This window comes from Phaethon aethereus (genome assembly GCF_964289735.1).
Source record: "Phaethon aethereus genome assembly, chromosome: 1".
Classification (NCBI taxonomy): domain Eukaryota; kingdom Metazoa; phylum Chordata; class Aves; order Phaethontiformes; family Phaethontidae; genus Phaethon; species Phaethon aethereus.
In genome coordinates this window covers 54,382,910-54,400,931 of record NC_138575.1, presented here as the reverse complement: position 1 = coordinate 54,400,931, position 18,022 = coordinate 54,382,910, and the positions used below count along the sequence as shown (strand labels likewise).

The window sequence follows — 18,022 nt, the reverse complement described above, 5'->3', positions numbered from 1 at the left end:
AGTTTTTGAGATTGCGTTCTTTTTTTCTCATGTACTATCTCTGTGCTGCAAGCAGAATATTTGGTTTTCTTAACAGTATCAATATATCTACTTATTGTGCACATCCTGAATATATTGACTAAAACTCTTAGTAAGTTAAGAACAAAAGAAGACGCCTTCAGCAGTAATAATGGAGCAGTTACACAGATATTTCAAGGAGACGGGAAAAACACAGGGATATCACAAATCATTATTCCTACAATGAGATTTCTGTAAAAGTTTCAGCAGATTATAAAGAACTGGCCATTAAAGTGTTTTATAATACTTCAAATAAATGATTGCCTTGCAGCAGTGTTTATGAATAATTAACAAGGTTGTAATATGAAAAATTGGAAGAGCTTTAATGAAAAATGAAGTAGCAAGTATACTTTTGATTGGAATAAACCCCCTTAATTTAGGTGTTTAAGTGTATGTGTGTCTTTAAATTGCAGAATATATGGAAACAGGAAATGCAAGTATTTCAGAGGAACGCCCACTGGAATGCGCAGAACATCAGTCTTGCATTTTGTCCCCAGAAGTTCCTCCGTCTCCAAAGGCTAAAAGTAAATACGTGTACTCTGTGAATACAGAAGCTGTACTGAAATTCTCTTTAATATTCAAATTATATTGCTAACTCATTCATGCAAACATACAAAACGAAAAACAGATTAAGAAGGTTATTGGTATTGAGAAGCTTTTTTCCACCATGAATTACCTATCTTGACTACATACACTGTAATCCATGTCATATAGGAAAAGAAAGAAATGTATTCTCAGAAAGGGCAAGTCACCAACAGATTCCAATGTATTAGATTATTTGATCATAAATCTTTTTAATTTATCTGACCATACACATTTCATAATCAAGTAAAACTAGATATTTTGAAATGCTCTGCAGGCATTGCTTACAGTCAAGTTATAGATTGAATTTACTTTAGCTTTCCCAGTGAGTACTTCTTCCAATTGTGTTACATCTGGATGCCTCTTTCAAAGATCATGTGTGTACTGCTCTTCCATTCATCTTCTAACATATCATGTTGTGTGCACGTGAATCTTCTGATTCATCCTTTACACACCACAGCCACTTAAATAGGGCATTTCCTGAGTGTGGTGGTGTCCTGCTCTTCCATGAAAATCATCCTCCTGTAGAACCAAACCTGACTTTTGCCTTCTGTAATCATCCAAAGTAAATGTAATTGACTGCTGGCAAACAACTAAGCCTCTCTGTTTTTGTTGTGTGAAGGGTTTTTTTGGAGGGTGGGAGGTTGTGGGGTTTTGTTGTTGTTTTTGTTTGGTTATTTGTTTTTTCAACACCTTTACAGGGGGTTTTCATTCGTAAGAAGATAGTAAACAAATGCTCTAGTTCCCCTTGTATTTCCCACTGGGGTACTTAACAGACATATGGTATATGAAGATAAATAGTTCCTTTGAGACTAGTAGAATCATGAAGTCAACTACCCTATTCAATAGAAATGTCTGTCCTGAAATTAAGTAGTAAATATCTTAAAAATATATTTTACTCCTTAACAATAAGGTCATGATCTCGCATTCCTTGTTTTCACTTTCAAGGTATAAATACTGTAAAACATGCTAGCTGGCTTTTGCTTGTCTGTTCTAAAGGAAAGAAATTGTACTTGATTGTGCTTCCCATCCATCTGTCTGCCATTCTCTGACAATCTAATTTCAAATAATTTAAACCAAATTTGCAAGATGGATAACAGTATCAATTACCTTTCTCCGACTTTCATGAAAATAGAAAAGTTAGATAGAGGAGACAGACCTTAATTAGTACTTGCACTGAAAGAAATGGGCAAAATTTGTCTTTTATTCATTCTGGCAGCGATCAGCCAGCCAGTTAGCGTACGCTCACAGGTCAGTTAGCACCCTTGCACTTCTGGTTTTGTCACACAGAATTCATTCTTGCCCAGTAAGAAGTATTGCAGGCCGTATACGGGAGAACATGGGATTGGGGATATGAACACAATTCTGTAGGAAATCATAACCCTCTTTCTTTTCAGAGCACTGTACAATGATTTTAGCATAGTTCTTAATATTTAGGTATTTTACTTCTAATTTTTATTTATTATAATATTAATCTGGAATAATCTCAATTTGTTAGTTAAAAAGCAGAATATAAATCTGATTATACCTTCGTTTAATTTACAAGTTTTGTGCAAAGTTTTCATTCAAAACTCGTTACTCTTAGTCAATGGTAAATTTCTGTTACTTAGCTATTTAGGGGCAATTAGATGCTTTTAATTAACAACTTCTGTTCTTGGATCTGAAAATTTAGTCATGACTTGCCATAGTTGTAATTTTTAAAATATTTTAGGATATTTATGTTGACCTAGCATAACAAACAGTGACTATGAAGAAAAATGTCACAAAAAGATCTCTAGACCAAAAAGATATAATCTTCTCCGGGGCTTCTTTATTTACGTGAATGTACATATGTGTGTTGTATGTATTCTGTTTTTTCCTTTTCAGCATTTTATTCCCAAAGATGGAGTAAAATGGAATTATCTCTGTATTTTATCAAGCCTAAGGACTGTAGTTTGCAACAACACAAATCTTGTAAGCGTAGTCAAAAGAAGATGTTTCTTATTTGCCCCTGGGAAACCTTGGCTTTCACTCACATTTTCATTGCTATCACTGAAGGTTGCTGTGTAACACATACAAGAGATTATCAATCAGAACCTAATGCAGTTGTTCATAACAAGTAGCTTTTTACTCTGTGGAGGTCTTGCTGCTGCCAGTGGGCTATTTGCAGTAAAGTTAGCACTCAACATGATTCTAATACTTATTACTACTAGTATTTATAATAGTGGCCCTCAGTCACTACAGGCATATGAAGCCCATTGTCTTACAATTTTGGTAGGTTTCTTAACTAAAGATACCTGATAAATTAAGGAGAAAACACAAAACACAATGCAGAATGTACTAAACGCGGGTTTCTGAGAGATTGCTGAAGGGAGGCATGTTTTGAACTTGGGAGTTTTGCCCAGTATATCCTTTCACCATTCCATTTAATCCTGGGAAAGTGTGCAAGAATCGTTTATAAAACACAGCTATTTTGATGGGACAGATGTGCATTCTTGGAAACTCAGTTCCAACCTACGTACAATTCATGGAACCTGTAGAGCATATTAACTGATTGCAGCAGCAAACACGAACCCCATGCAGAGTATGGGACACTGATTTTGTATGTTTGTAGAAACTTTCCGTTCTTGGATTAATTTTACATTCTTGGATAGTTGTTATTTCTAGGCAATTTTCAGGATTAGAAAACAGAGAAAGGGTAAGTATATATTGTAATTGATCCTAATTAAATGCAAGGTATAGGGGAATGCAGAAGTATGTAGATTACCTCCAGTGATTCCCATTCTGGAATGAGATGCCATTATTTTTGAGGGGAGAATTGTGCATGAAGCTCACTGTTTAGGTCATAAGGCATGGAATATAACAGATACTCAATAAAATTTAAAGAATGTGCATTTCATTTTTAGGCGTAAATTACCCCTGGTATTCTAATTATTGACTAATGGTGTGTCTGTTTTTAAAGGTGAAGCTGTGACTGGAGAATTATCAAAGCTCTTAGATGAAATCAAATTGTGCCGAGAAAAGGAATACTCTTTTGAAGATCTGTCTCATACAATATCAGACCATTATCTGGACAATTTTAGTAAAGTATCAGAGGAAGAACTTATGACCAGTGGAAGCCAAACCAAGCTTAATGTAGTAAGTAAGATGGGATACAAAGACAATATATTCAGTTATATATGCTTTATTTATGGCACATTCAAGAAAGAAATAGTACAAGAGCGAGAATAGTACAAGCCTAATGTTATAATAGAAAAAAATAATATAGCATGTGCCCCTTACAGATTTAGAATTTAATGTTCCCCTTATTTACAAAAATATTGCTTACCACACCTCTGAATGGCTTTTTATGGCACCACTAATATGACCAAAAATTCAGGTTAGTTTTCTTTTGAGCATGGGGAGTGCAAGGAAGGGTTTTTTGATAAAACAATTGAAATCAGTATGCTCAATACTATACTGGAGACTAAATGCTTGCAGAATCTGATCAGAAGTGCCCCCCAAAAGAAGCAGCTAAGCATCTTCAGTTATGATTCTTATACATTTTATTACTATATAGCTTTCCCAGTAGCCTAATGGTATTAAAGACTGAGTCTCTAATACTGAAAATTGTTGTGGCTGTGATACTTCAGTGATTTCCAACTACAGTTGAAAATATGACTTCATTAGTACTAATCCTGTGAATAAAGTGCTCTAGGATTCATTTTTTCTTTACAGTGTAATGAGGCTTTTTTTTTTTTTAATTGAATTTTCTTCAATAAGTAAAGTAAATGGGATTGCCCAGGGAATAAAGCACAGAACAGAGAAAAAATGCTAAGTGCTAGATTTCAATTAATGTTGTTCTTAAGTTAGGAAAAATTATGCTCTCATATGTGGGGAAAAATATGGCAAGTTAAGGACTTTGTGTTCTAGAGGATTTATCACAATATGTGTAGACAGAATGAGATTTACAAAGACGGTTAGCTGCCCTGAAATGCAGTAGATACTTTTGTGAAGTCCTTCTAGATGTCTGAGTTATTAGATACATAACCCATATTGAAGTCAGTCTGAACAAGCTACTGATCCCATTTAAGCATTTTTATACATCTTTCCAGTGTCTTTCTGTATTTAGGTGCTAACAACTATTTAAATCTGCTCAGCTGCTTTTTTGGCAAAAATGTAATCCATATAATTCTGTCTACTCAAACTGAAATTTTTACAGACCTAGATGAAATACAATGTGAATAGGAAGTATTCAGACACTAGATCTATAACTTATGTGCAGGAGGCACATACAAATGTAAATTAGTCAATACATTTTCTGAGAGTTCATCTATTTGTATGTTGAACTAAATGTGAAAACAAATCTTAAAAATGGGGACTGTTTAAAGAATATTGTGGCACTTTCCTATTAGTGCACCCAGCTTTTCTTTCAATGAAAACCAGAATCAGAATGATGGGAACACACTCTCAACATGAAGTCAGGATGAAGGGCAGAGCACATTTCCCCTAGAGTAAACCCATCTGTACAGGCCTATATGGAGAGGACTTTGCTGTGAGGTGGGTTTTTCCTGTTTGATCTAAAACATCCATTTCATTTTTTGAAGTATTTCAAGGTCACGCAGTCTGTTCCGTTGCTACCTAGCTGCCTTGCATCAAAAAAAGGAAGATGCTCCCATATATGACACACTGTCTTTTAGTTTTGGGGAAGTGCTGCCTTCCCTTGCTGTCTAGACCGCTGTGTAGTGCACGGGTGATGCGAAAACCCTCACGCGCTGTAAGAGCCGTCAGAAAGAAGCGCTAAAACCAAAGGGGATGTTTAGCTCTGAAAATGGGTGCAAAGGTGAATTCTGCCCAACTATTCCAGGGGCAGGACCAGCAAGCATGGGGGTGGAAGGAGTGTGACAGTATGGTGATGAAGAAACTTAAGTGAGTATTTATGTGTAAGAACGTGGAGATACAGAGAGGAAGAGAGAAGTGGAGACATAGATAGGTATAGAGAGTCAGAAATAGATTCCTTGGATATGTATGAAAGAAGAGAAAGATTCCTACAGCTTCTTCTGACTTTCGTTTTCTCCTCCCTGGGAAGTTTCTGTAAAAATCAGTAGGGACAGTGGGATCTTCTCTGTTGTCTGCATTCTTTCAGCTCACGTTCCTTGCTGCTGCACATGCCAAGACCCCATGGAAGCAGGAGCAGCAGAGGAGTGTGGTGACACTGGGGCACCCGCTCCTTCTGCCTGCGGAACCGAGTGTTGTTTTTCCCTGTTACCAGCTCCAGCACAAGGCTGAGAACTGCACCTGATGAGCCTCTACAAGCCAGCAGCTACTTCAGGTTCAAATCAGCAGTTTTTCCCGTAACTTTCATTGCTGACTGTGCCAGCATCAGCTCTGAAGAGGTGTGGAAGTCGGGTCTCTGTTGGCAATGTGTCACACTGTCACACGATGCCGTTTCCTGGGCAAATGCTGTTTCCAGAGACGATGACCGGTGCAGGCTTTTCAACTTTCTTGTAGTTCAGTGATCTGAACAGGTTCCAAGACCCAAGTCATGACCCTTTGTGACCCTTAGGGAGATTCTGCAAGGGAATTGACTGCTAGGAGACATCTGCATTTTTTGCATCATAATATTGTTCAGAGAAATAGGAGGACAAGACTGGGGAATTTCTGTTTGGAATAGTATCTTGTGGGTCAAAAACTTAGTAAGTTTGAGCAAGGACCATCAGGAGCCACCTCCTGAGGATAGCATGGGCATGTGAGAGAGAAAGCATCAGGAAGCAGAGCGTATTTCAAAGCACTTTTTTAGCAACTGACTCTTTGGAAGAGGGCCAAATCACCTGTGGTTCTGCTCGGACTAAATAAGGTTTAGATTGATTCAGGACTGCAACAGGAGTATCTGGCTACCTAGGACCCACAGCCTGGAATTCTCTCCTGAATCTAAGTGCTACCCTCTTTTATTTGAAAGAGCAGGGCTCACTGTTTTTGTTTACTGTAAGGCTAGTGGGCATGCCTGCTTTTTAATGCAGTAACTTGACAAGCTTCATCTGGAAAGTGGGAGTGGCGTTCAGTTCTCTCTCTGGCGTAAGGGTGGGTTTTAACATCACTTTTATAGTCTCCCAAGTAAAAGGATAGAGTATCAGCCTGTTGATACCCTCCATTATTTTTTCTGGATTTTACAGCCACTGGAAAAATACTAGTGCAATCCCGAGAGCAGAACTTAGGACGCCCTATTCACTAGCAAATTCTGTTCCTTTTCTGGCCTCAGATGTCTTGCCTTGTTTGTTGCTCAGTGATGCAGCACCTGTAGAATACTACATTTTCTTTTGAAGAAATTGTGGGTTGGAACTCTCTTAGGTCAAGGACAGAATTGAATCCATTCTTCCATTTGCTGAGTTATTGGACAATGTCATCCAACCACACAGCACGTTGTTCTGGTATGTTTGGACTAAGGAACTTCCTTCTTTTCATCAAATTTTGCATTGAAAACACTACACATTTTATTACTAAATATGTTTCTGTCAACCAGGTGTGTGACACGTGACATAAGGCATTTAAAAAAAAAGAGGTTTATGTGCTTACAGTATTTTAAAGTCAAATAGGAAGCAGAGTTTGCACACCTCTGAGGCTAAGTGAAACTGATAAAAGATTTTCTGGATGAAAATTTTGGGTTTAGGCATCTTAATTCCAAATCACTAATCAGCTCTATGTTGATTCTTAAGTTTCCTGAAGACATGGAAGGTCTGAATAGGAAAATTGAAGGGCTGGATTTTGAGGACTGGAAGGTATGAACATCTGGGAGGGGGAGGGTACAACAGAGCAGTAAGTAAAAGTAAGGAGAATCAGAATAGACACCACAGTGTAGACGTGAATAGGAACAGATCTGGAGATGAGTGAAAATGTCCCCAGAGGACACTTCCATTCCAAAAGCTGAAAGGGAAACTGAAAATTCTGGGGTGCTGGAAGAGCAGACTGTGTTAGCTTCCTGAAGAGGAGAGCAATGAATGAAGAGGGTGAAAACTGTGAATGCCTGTTTGCTGAGCAGCACAAAGTCAGATGAGAATACGTTAATGTGATCTTTTATTTGAAGAGTACACTGTAAAGAATAAACTAAAGAAAGTCAAGTTAAAGCTACACTGGAGACTATAATCAGTGCTTGATTTTGCAACTCTGCCTGTGTTTCAATGTGCTTATGATGTGCTATCATGTAAAATATGAATTCCATGTTTCCTAGTCTATCTTCACCAGTCATTAAAACATGTATATTATGAGATAGCAGACAACAACCCCCTGTTCATTGTCTCCACAAAATTAAAGGCCGGATTGAACATAATTTTGCAACTGGAAATGTGGGTTATTATGCAACTTCAGAGAGTGCTAAAAAAAAAAAGGCCTTTATACACCTAGGCATCATTTTTGTTGGAATTGCCCATTTTTCTCGAAGGCTTATACACTGCGTGGGGTTGATGGTGGATTCACAAATTTTTACTGCGAGTTCCTGTTTCCCTTGTGTATTGTTCAGTGCTGGCATATTACAGTTTTTTCTATGCTTGCTAAGTACAAAGCTTTCACCACAAATAACTAAGATTTGCTTGTTCAGCAAGGCAGAAAAGGAGCTGTGCTTCAAAACATGTTCCAGAAAACATGAGGTGGAAAAAACCTGTAGGAAAACCCTTGATTGTATCACAGTTAGTTAACTTAGGTGTTTCCTTTTAAAAAACTAAGCTGTCTTAAGTACGATGGCTAGCAAAATCAGCTTTTGACAGTAACTTATAGTAGTTTCAGTCTTAAAAGTATAATTTAAAAAGTATTTATTTTCCAATAGATGGCAGTCTGGCTCAGTAATTTCAGGAACAAAAGCAGCCATCTTATATAAGAGTTTTCCAACTTTTTTTTTCATTTCTACATTAAAACCATGCATTTTTAACATGACTGATAGTGCAAACTGCTTAAAAAACCCACCTGTAACTCTTATTAGAGGAAAATTTATTGAACATCATGGCATACATTTAAACTACAAACTAAGATATCAGGGCTAAATTTAGAGGTGTATTATAACACAGAGATTGCACATCAAGTGTGTATTCAAATAATCTGTGTGAATTCAAGAGCGAGTAAGAAAATTCAAATAGGTATAACTTCAAAGCAGGGATCCCGAAAAATTAAGTGTGTAAGGAAAATGGACAGAAGAATGTCGAAGTGTATAGTGTGAGGAATCTTCCTGAGCTCCTGCAATTAAACTGCTTTAATTTAGATTCCTCTGTCCTTGGAGTACTAACTAACATCATTACTGGTTTCTTGTCAGGTTTGAGGCTCCTGTGTATGTATTCATGTGAGAACAAGTTAGTCTAAATGTAATATTAAAAAAAGAAATATGTTGTATTTATTGCGATGTATTTGTTCATTGTGTTTCTTAATGTAAGAAAAATCAGAAAAGGGAAGTATGGGCTTTCTGTCCACGTAAGAAAAAAATCCTGTGGATACCAGAGAATGATATTTTACTTTTTATTTGCTTTGGACAGTCTGTGATAGCAAAACAAAAAGTAGGGTATTAAGAACTTAACTTTTGTATGTGTGTGTATGAGTATATATATATTTGCAAGATGTACATATTGGATATAACACATCTCAATCTTTTCCTTTCATAAACTTGCTATTTTATTTTAATGATTTTTTTTTAATCATTAAGACTTAGATTAAGTCTTAGAAGACGTTTGTCTTTTTCTGTGTTCAAAAGTTTATTCTAGTCCTTAGTTAAGAATGAATTTGAAAAGAGTTGTTTTCACTTAGTAACAGTAACTATTCTCCATATATTTTGAGACTAACTGATTTTGAGACTAAAACTAATTTTAAAGTAATAAAAATCTGCCATATACACTTAATGAAACTGAAGCTCCAAGTATTTTCTTCAGATCAGTCCCTTTAATCTTGTGTAGTAGGTGTTTGCTTGCAATGTTTGCTTTTTATTTTTGCTATCGTGTTTAGAAACACAATACATAAACTACATTATTGATTTGCAAGTGCAAATGCACTATCTTACTGTCTTTGGATATGTGACATGAGTTTAGATTAAAGACTTAGTTCCAGAAAGTGCTTTCGTGCTCTTAGAAACAGAGTATACGTTAAAGGATTTTACTTAATTACCTGGAATAAATACTGAGAAACTTAAGTTATAAGGTGTTTTGGTTTTTTTTACTTATAGAATAAAACTGAAGGTAGTAAAAACATGTAGGAGTATAGTGACTGTACTACAGAGGGATTTCACAGAAATGGCAGCAGTTTATCTGATTAAATTTTATGTGGTTATATAATAGATAATAAAGGCTGGCAGCAGTGATTTTAATTTAAACATCAAGAAAGGTTCTGTGTAGTCTCAGGAAAAAGATCTGGATTTCATCAGAGGCATATAAATGTAAATTTCTGCTTTATTCTGTCATCTGGAAAGACAAGTTGATACTTACATACATCAAGAGAGTGAAAAAAAGAAAATACGTAAAAACAACTTATATTAACATCGTTGAAAACAGTGATAGTACATATTCAGAGAGAATATTCACTTTTTACTCTCATGTCAGAATATCAAGAAGATGAGGGTATATAAAGGCAACAAAACTATGACCATGTTTGGTTTAGATCTAAGGGGAGATCTGAAAGCATAAAACTGTGTGTTTTTGAAAGAAGATGGCTAAGAATGAATATATTAGAGGTGAATAATTATGCATAGTCCTTTAGAAAAAAGTTAATCGGAATAACTGATTTCTCTGAGGCAAACAAGTATTTTTGATAAAAACACGCATATAAAAAGATTTTTTTTATTATTTTACAAAGTAATAATCACTGGAATTTGAAGAATATTGAGGTAAACAATTTAGTGAGTTTATTGAATAATAAGTTTGTTTCTTTGTTTTTTGACATAACATTTACATAATTAATGGCTGGGCTAAAATATTATAATGGCTAAGAGTGACCAAATACGCTGGAGTAAAATGATTACTATCTTGGGTCAAACATGGTAGCCTGTAACAATATCACACATTTGCATATAGGCACTATTGAAAGAGTGAGACAAAATTCCACATAACAATGATAATGAGCAAGCCAGAAGTATATACAATGGCTGGCTAATGAGGATACATTGAATACACATTCAGGAACAATTTTGGTTATTTATTCATTAGGGAATAGTAAGACAATCAGGCCTGATTGATTGGGGCTCCATGGAGAGAAGCAGATAAACTTTAAATTATTTAATATAGTAACATTTATTGAATTTGATAATACAGCTTTGCTGTATTTTGCAGGTATACATGATGTATATGGAAAAAAAAAAGAGACTTGTACCAAGAGGAATATTATTGTTTTACTTAATTCCCCTTTTGTAATAGTGATACGTATTGCCAAATTTTGACAGTGCTAGAATTTTGTATTAAGTTGCTCTTTAACTCTTACACTTAGTTCAGTTATGAATCTTATTTTGCAAGCATATATTGACTTTTATTTCTGTGGGAAGTAAAAATATGAAGGCTATCTCTCCCAGGATATGTAAACCATAGTTTTTAAGATTCCCTTGTTGCAAAGATCTACCCACTCTCTGAAGATAAGATTATATAACTTTAAAAATTGTTTTTAAAAGCTACCACCCAACTAAAAACCATCTGTTAGTCCCAGTTTCTAATGCATACTGTGGTATTTCCCACTAGAGAAGAACAGTTGTTGGTTATTTTTTTCATTAGACATTTATAATATGACGTCCAGTACCAAGCATCCACTTGGTCAATATAGAATGATATACTTGCTATAAGCTACTGTATAAAATTATTTCTAAATTCTATTTAAACATGAGCTGGTTATTACAAAGAGGCAGAGGAAGACATAGAAACTTCAGACAAACTTTTTTTCCTTCTGTTAGGTAGTTCACCTAGCCAAGGGAAGTTCAGATATTTTAACTTTTAATATTTATCCTTTGCTAACCTATGTTGTCTAGTTATTAAGATAGGTTATTTTTTGTATCTATAGATTATGCTATGCTTCGGTACAGCGTTGCAAAGATCTCTGTGTTAGAGGGATGCTAACAGCAGCCATGTGGAACTCTACACAGAATAATTTGCCCAGTGGCGTGCTTCACAGCTAACTAAATTAGCCTGCACCTCCCTGCTGCTGCGATTTCTGGTAGAAGTATTGCTAGACAATCCTCCAGCGTGCTGCACATACGCTGTGAGATAGTCAGCGCTTACTTAAGACTATAAAACCCTGAAACATGACAACACTTAGTATAATTTAAACTACATGGAGTAAAGTATGACTAGGGGAAGGTGCTGGCCAAGCCACCAGTTCATCTAATCTGCATTTAAAAGTACCTACTCCTTTTCCACTAGAATGATTTTCTAGAATATTTAACCAGTCTTTCCAATTATGTATGTGTGTGGCAAATTCCTTGACTATCAGATGTTTGCAGGAAAATAGCTCAGAGACAAATGAATCTCTCTGAATACTGTTACGTGTTTAGCTTGCACTGGTGAATCCTACATGTATCTAATCCTTTTGCTCCAATCTGTCACATTGTTCACTGTGATGACCCTGTATTGCTGTTTTGTAGAATATGTGCCATATAGACAAGCGCTTTCTTTTATTTGCTGAGTATATGCTTCCATTTATTCTTATATAGGAAAATCTGACAGTCGAAAAGAACAAACAGTTTGTGCGCACCCTCCACAACTTGCAATACTTCAGGCATGCTTGTTCTTAAAGCTTTCTTTTTCCTGACAAAGTAATCCTACAATTTTCAAGTTTCTTTTCTATGTAAATCTTGCCATGCTACCAACCACTTCATTTGCCCTGCTGTAGACTCTTTCATGTTAGCTAAATCTCTTTTACATAAGGATCCTGGATATGGGTGTAGTATTTTTCCCCTATAAAGTAATTATAATATAAGCTTTTTCAGATCAAAGAGCTTGTTTGTCTTTATGGCTATAAATCTGTGTGTAAAATTGGGGTGCTCTGGAAAAGATTAGTACTATTTTATCTACTCAAGAATCCCGTTGGACAGCTATGTCTTATTAAATTAACCGCAGTAGATTTTTGCTTTTTTTTTTTTTTCACAAGGACCATTTTAGTTTAGAGACTGTTATATGTTGTAGTACTGAGCACATATGTAATTTGAAGACTAATCTCTGTTTCATTATACTTAGACGAATACCAAAGAAATCTACTAATCTCAACAAGATTAGCCAGGATCTGAGGAATCAAAATTGATCTTGAGATCATCTTCCTAATATAAAGTATATTTGCTTTAATTAAGTATCTTTTTGTGTGTGTGTTATTCAGTGCTTCAGAAAACCTTTTTCATCCATATTTGTGCCTTTTTTTTTTTTTTTAACATCCCTGAGCTGCCTTGTGCCATTGTGGACACTGTTGCCAGGCTTATGTAGCAGAACACTTGTCTCTTCCATTTCTTCTATACCCTCAGTGTCCATCATCCTGTGAGTATGCAATAGTGTACAACACAATGTCCATTTTTAAGCTACAGTCTCCAACTTCATTTGGGATGTTCTGAGATAATTTCAGTCACTTCTGAAGAACAGAAAGAGAACATACCATGAGACTTCCACCCAGACAGGTGGAATCTTCAACTGTCTCTTTGTCATATTATTACAAAACCAATCATAAGGAAGACTGATGACTTTTGCTATTACTAGGATATCAGTTAACCAGAGATGCATCCCTCAAGCCCTGACCTTCCCTAGAGGTCTGCCAATCTGTCATGGACTCCTGCCCTGCATTTCCCTCAGGTTTCTCCTCTCCTTAGAATTTTCTCCAGCGTTCCAGCCAGAATCAGGTTTTCAATTTCTCCCTCACAAGAGAACAAAAAGTTATTTTCATCTTGATCATCCTTGGTTATCTTAAAATTCATTTTCTCCCTATTTGGTCAGAGGGTCAGAGTATCACCAGTGGGGGTGCTGAAATTCCAAAGGCGGGATCCAGCTGCCATAACGTTAAGTATCTCATGTCACTGTGAATGCGCAAGGTGCCTTTTACACGGGGCTAACACGGGCTCAATCGTGCTTTCAGGAGCAAGGATAAGGGTCAACAGCTACCCCATGGTATCTAAAATGACACTGGATGTCTGTGCTTGGCAGCTGAATCCCACCATAAGCCCTGAAGTTAGGTGCATAGACATAGGCATCTAGCGCTGTTTTAGTCAGCAGCTGAGACATCTGCATGGGGCTGGCAGATGTGCCAAAGGGCTTGCAAGTCATAGTGTTCTGGAGTGGCGGCTAGAGGCTGGGTTGGGTGCCCAAAGATAGACACTGGACCTCAGTGTAGAGGCAACTTAATCAAGACCCAAATGTCCCTCCAGTAGATTGACAGTGTTAACATTAAGGATTGAGAAATATCTGTGAAACTTTAGTAATCTATTTGGTTTATCTCATTTGAGCAATAGAGTATGTAACAATGTATGAGATCTATAAGGAATATGAAGGACTTCTCTAACTTTTAAGTATGATTAGATTTTAATTTCTGAAAACATTTTTGCTCTCTTGAAAATTAGTTTTGATAGTTTGAAAAAGCCTGAGTTTGAATATGTGGGAGATCTATTTTTCACAGTCATATGTAGATATTTACCCTAGGGGAAAGATAACTGAGTTAATAAGGAAAGAAGGAGAAAGAATGCTTTAAAATGTACTCTTTTCTATCCTGCAATCTTAAACAAGGCATACATCATTCTAGAACTTTTTAGCTTTTGATGTTCTGGTATGTTACAGAGGTAGATATTTCTGTAATATTTCTAGAACTCTATCACTGTTATCAGCAGGTACCAATGCAGGTTTGGTTGTGTTTTTTAATACGTAGTGACCTTAGAACAAATGAGTGTTCTACCTACACAACAGGATACAAACAGGAGAGGAAAAAAAAGTATCTTAAATATCTTTTGTATATACCTAAAATCAACACTGATTTCATGTCTACTCTATTAGGATTAGAATAAAGTCATTAAGCTTAGAACTGACAGTAAAGCCCGATGATCACCATCTGATAGGAGATGCATGAGAAGTGAGAACCATATGGGTATCTATCTCAGCTGTTTTCCATAGTGAGAGGAGCAGCATAGTTTTATCCCTACGGTGTAAACAGAAGATGGAGCCTACTAATCCTCAAAGCTATGTGAACCCCTACAGGATCCATCAAGGGGTGGAAAGAAGTATAAATGTATGGTTTCACTATATCATATTCTATGATTCTTTTGAAGTTGAGTAAGTAGGTATTCTCTTAGCTAAAGCAATCTCAGTTTCCCTTCTTTGCTTCTTCTTAGTAAGAGGTATACAGGTAATGGTAATGATAAATATTTTGCTGTATTTCACAGGGCAAAATGACCACCCATGATAAGTTAGTACAAAAGAATGCTGTCTTTAAAAATTGTTTAGTAGCTGAAATTGGAACACTGGCCAACTTGTTTGGACTATTTGTTTAATTTCATTTTTATTCTATCCTAATGGCAACACGCATATTTATTTTATAACTGATATATAAAAAATATTAAGTATTTTTGTCCTTAAATCTTGTAGTAGTTGACCACTCATTACATAGTTTCATTGCATTCTGTTGACAGATTTTTTTCAGTCCCTGTGAATAAGCTCAGCAAGCAGAAAATGAATAGCAGAAAAGTATATTGGACCAGATTCTTGTACCTCTATAAAATATAAGATCAGGAGTAATTCAGAGTTGAGGGGCAACTCCCTAATACTTACTATGCATTAGAAAGTTTGCCATGGAATTAATACAATCAAGTGTGCTATAAATGCACCCCTTAGCTTTTCTATAACTTCACTACAAACTGAAACCCTTGGCTGAGTTCAGTGGTAAAAGTTTTTAAATTGGGATGAGAAGCAGAAACCAGGGTTCCTTGACCATGCATACATCTGGTTTTACACCAGTTTCTTTACTTTTCCAGAGGGTTGTAAGAGTTGAATGGTTTACACCATTTTTGTTCTTTTTCTTTTCGCTTGGCATCTGTCCTTCCTAAACTTATTATAAGTCTCTGTTTAGTGTCATGAGGGAAAGTCTCAGAAGAGGCTCTTCAATTTTATTTGCTTCAGTAGTTATTTGAGATTGAGCAGTTTCTATTAATACTACTGCTATTATTTCTGTTGATATTGGTGCTCTGCCCAATATCTATGGAATATGAACTGTTCACAGCCTGCAAAGAAGCAGCCTCAGTACTGCCTGTCAATCTTAGACAAAAATAATACTGAAATCTAAAAATGTTTTATTCCTATGCTGGTCTTTCTTTTAATTATTAAGAGTGGATTCCTTATGGGTATTGGAATATTTACTACCTTGCCCTTTTGTCTGCCCAAAATGGTGTTTCCTTTAAGGAATCTCAATAATTTTAAACAGATCAGTTATTTAGCCATAGATACTTTACATGATATTAAACTATATTGATAGTGATATTATATTACACTACATTAGTGTTACACAGGAGATATAGATGAAGGCATCTTACTGACTGACTTGTTTATCTGTATTTTACAGGACCTTTAAGACACTATATGATGACTGGCTGAAGAAAGAATTTAAGTATTAGCTCTTCAGCTGCCTAGGAGTATGTCTGGAAAACAACATAAAGGTGTGCTTGTATTGCGGAAGAGCTGTACATACTATGTTGAATCTAACGCAGGCAAAAAGAACAGTACAGATGAGCTAGCACAGGAAAAGCAACCACTGTCCTAAATCTTCTGGTAGTACTGGTTATTGAGATGACTACAGTGAAGTGACTGTTTTAATTATATAAAACAGGAAAAAAGGAGCAGCTTGCAGTATGTGAGCTTCACACGGGCAGGTTTTCCTACCAGCCATAGCAAAACTTTTGCCTTCCTAGTGAAGGTCACTTTGAATTCTACTTTCACCTGCCATGTAAATCAGGCTGCATTGGGAGCTGTTGTCCAGCTGATAGTATTCTGTATCTCTTACTGGGGGTGTATGATAATTTTTAATAATACCAATAGAAGAGTCTGAGCTCTTACGTGTTTTACTGAGATCAAAAGGTAGATGACTATTTGACTGATCTGTTTCAGTTAGGCCTTCAGCTTCTGTAACCTGTCAAGACATTTCAACTGATTGTCAACTATCCTACTGTATTGTATTTATATTATATTTAGCACTTAGGTGACAATATGGAAAACTACTAGTGATTTGTCACTAATGGATCTCTAGATAATCTAGTACAAATGTTCTTCGAGGCCTTTTTGATTATTCACTCAACTACCATTCATCTTCAGATGACTAACTTAGTGTTGTATGTATTTCCTCTTTAGATTGGCTTTGTCTATTCAGGTATGATTTTCTCTTGTGTCCTTCATTAAGCCAACAGCAACTTAATGGAATAATAACTGCATTTTCAGCAACACACTTCTACTGAGAACATGTATGCTAAAAATCTGTGCACTGGAGGAGTAATAAAGTGGTGACTTCTGCCTACTCACTTACCACCTGATTTTCCCCCTACTTTTAATTCCTGTTCCTTCTGCTCTATTTCATGACAAATAATGTATTTTCTATAAGTTTCATCATTCTGCCACCCACTTATCCACCCTCTCTTTCACAACTTTAAAAAAAGAAAAATACATGTTTTACAGCTGATTTGCTTTGCAATTACATTGCACTGAGTTTTTCAAATGTTATATGATAACATTCAGGTAGTATAGCGATGTTAAATACAGAGATGCCTCTGTAGTTATTCTCCAAGCAGTATTTTCTTTCTGTGGCATTTAAAGACAAAAATGCTGGTCTTTACTTTGAATTATATTTTTTTCCTTTATGCAAAGGTAAATACACTTAAGTTTTTATTTCTAGTCAATATTTCTAAAAATATTAACACTTGATTTTGCTTTTCTGCAGGCTCCTATACCCTTCATTATCTGTCTCTTCTTTTTCAACTGGTACATGAGTTTTTCACAGGGAGTCACATTTTGGAATGAGTCATGTGCATATTGATTCAGGGAGACACATAAGCCTGTCATTAACATGAGAAATCCCATTAACTTCATTGGAAGTATTCATGTGCTTCAACTTCAAGACTCAAAAAAAAAGAAGTTTCCAAATTCCTGCATTTTTGCACAGCCTACGTTTGAATATACCCTTCCTGCATACCAACTTAGGTCAAATCTACTATGCCTGTGGGATGGAAAGGCATCCCCAGAAATACAGTGTCCTTGCAGTCTATATGGCTTGCTGGTTGAATTCTGTCTTGGGGCTTTATGCTTCAATGTGTTAAGTTCTTTTTCCTTGGTCAAGCAACTTGAGGTGCTTTGATATTAGGCATTCAAATATGATATTAAGTGTGCAGATAGTCTGATTTATGAGTATTAGGTACACGCTCAAAGTTAGACAAGTGCTTAAAACACGGGTTCACTTTATTTTACCTGATGTTAAA

At 36.0% G+C, this 18,022-nt stretch overlaps 1 protein-coding gene across 4 annotated transcripts in view; it reads left to right on the top strand.

Moving 5' to 3' along the window:
• ANKS1B (ankyrin repeat and sterile alpha motif domain containing 1B) overlaps window positions 1–18,022 on the top strand; it is a gene marked incomplete at both ends in the record, with an annotated part of 473,260 nt that overhangs the window by 92,285 nt on the left and 362,953 nt on the right. For 3 of the 4 annotated variants that reach the window (XM_082013918.1, XM_082013917.1, XM_082013916.1), the window contains 2 exons: window positions 471–581; window positions 3,581–3,756. In XM_082013918.1, the coding sequence (XP_081870044.1) occupies window positions 471–581; window positions 3,581–3,756 (287 nt within the window). The remainder of the gene's footprint in view (window positions 1–470; window positions 582–3,580; window positions 3,757–18,022) is intronic. The other variant, XM_082013919.1, reaches the window with a different exon arrangement.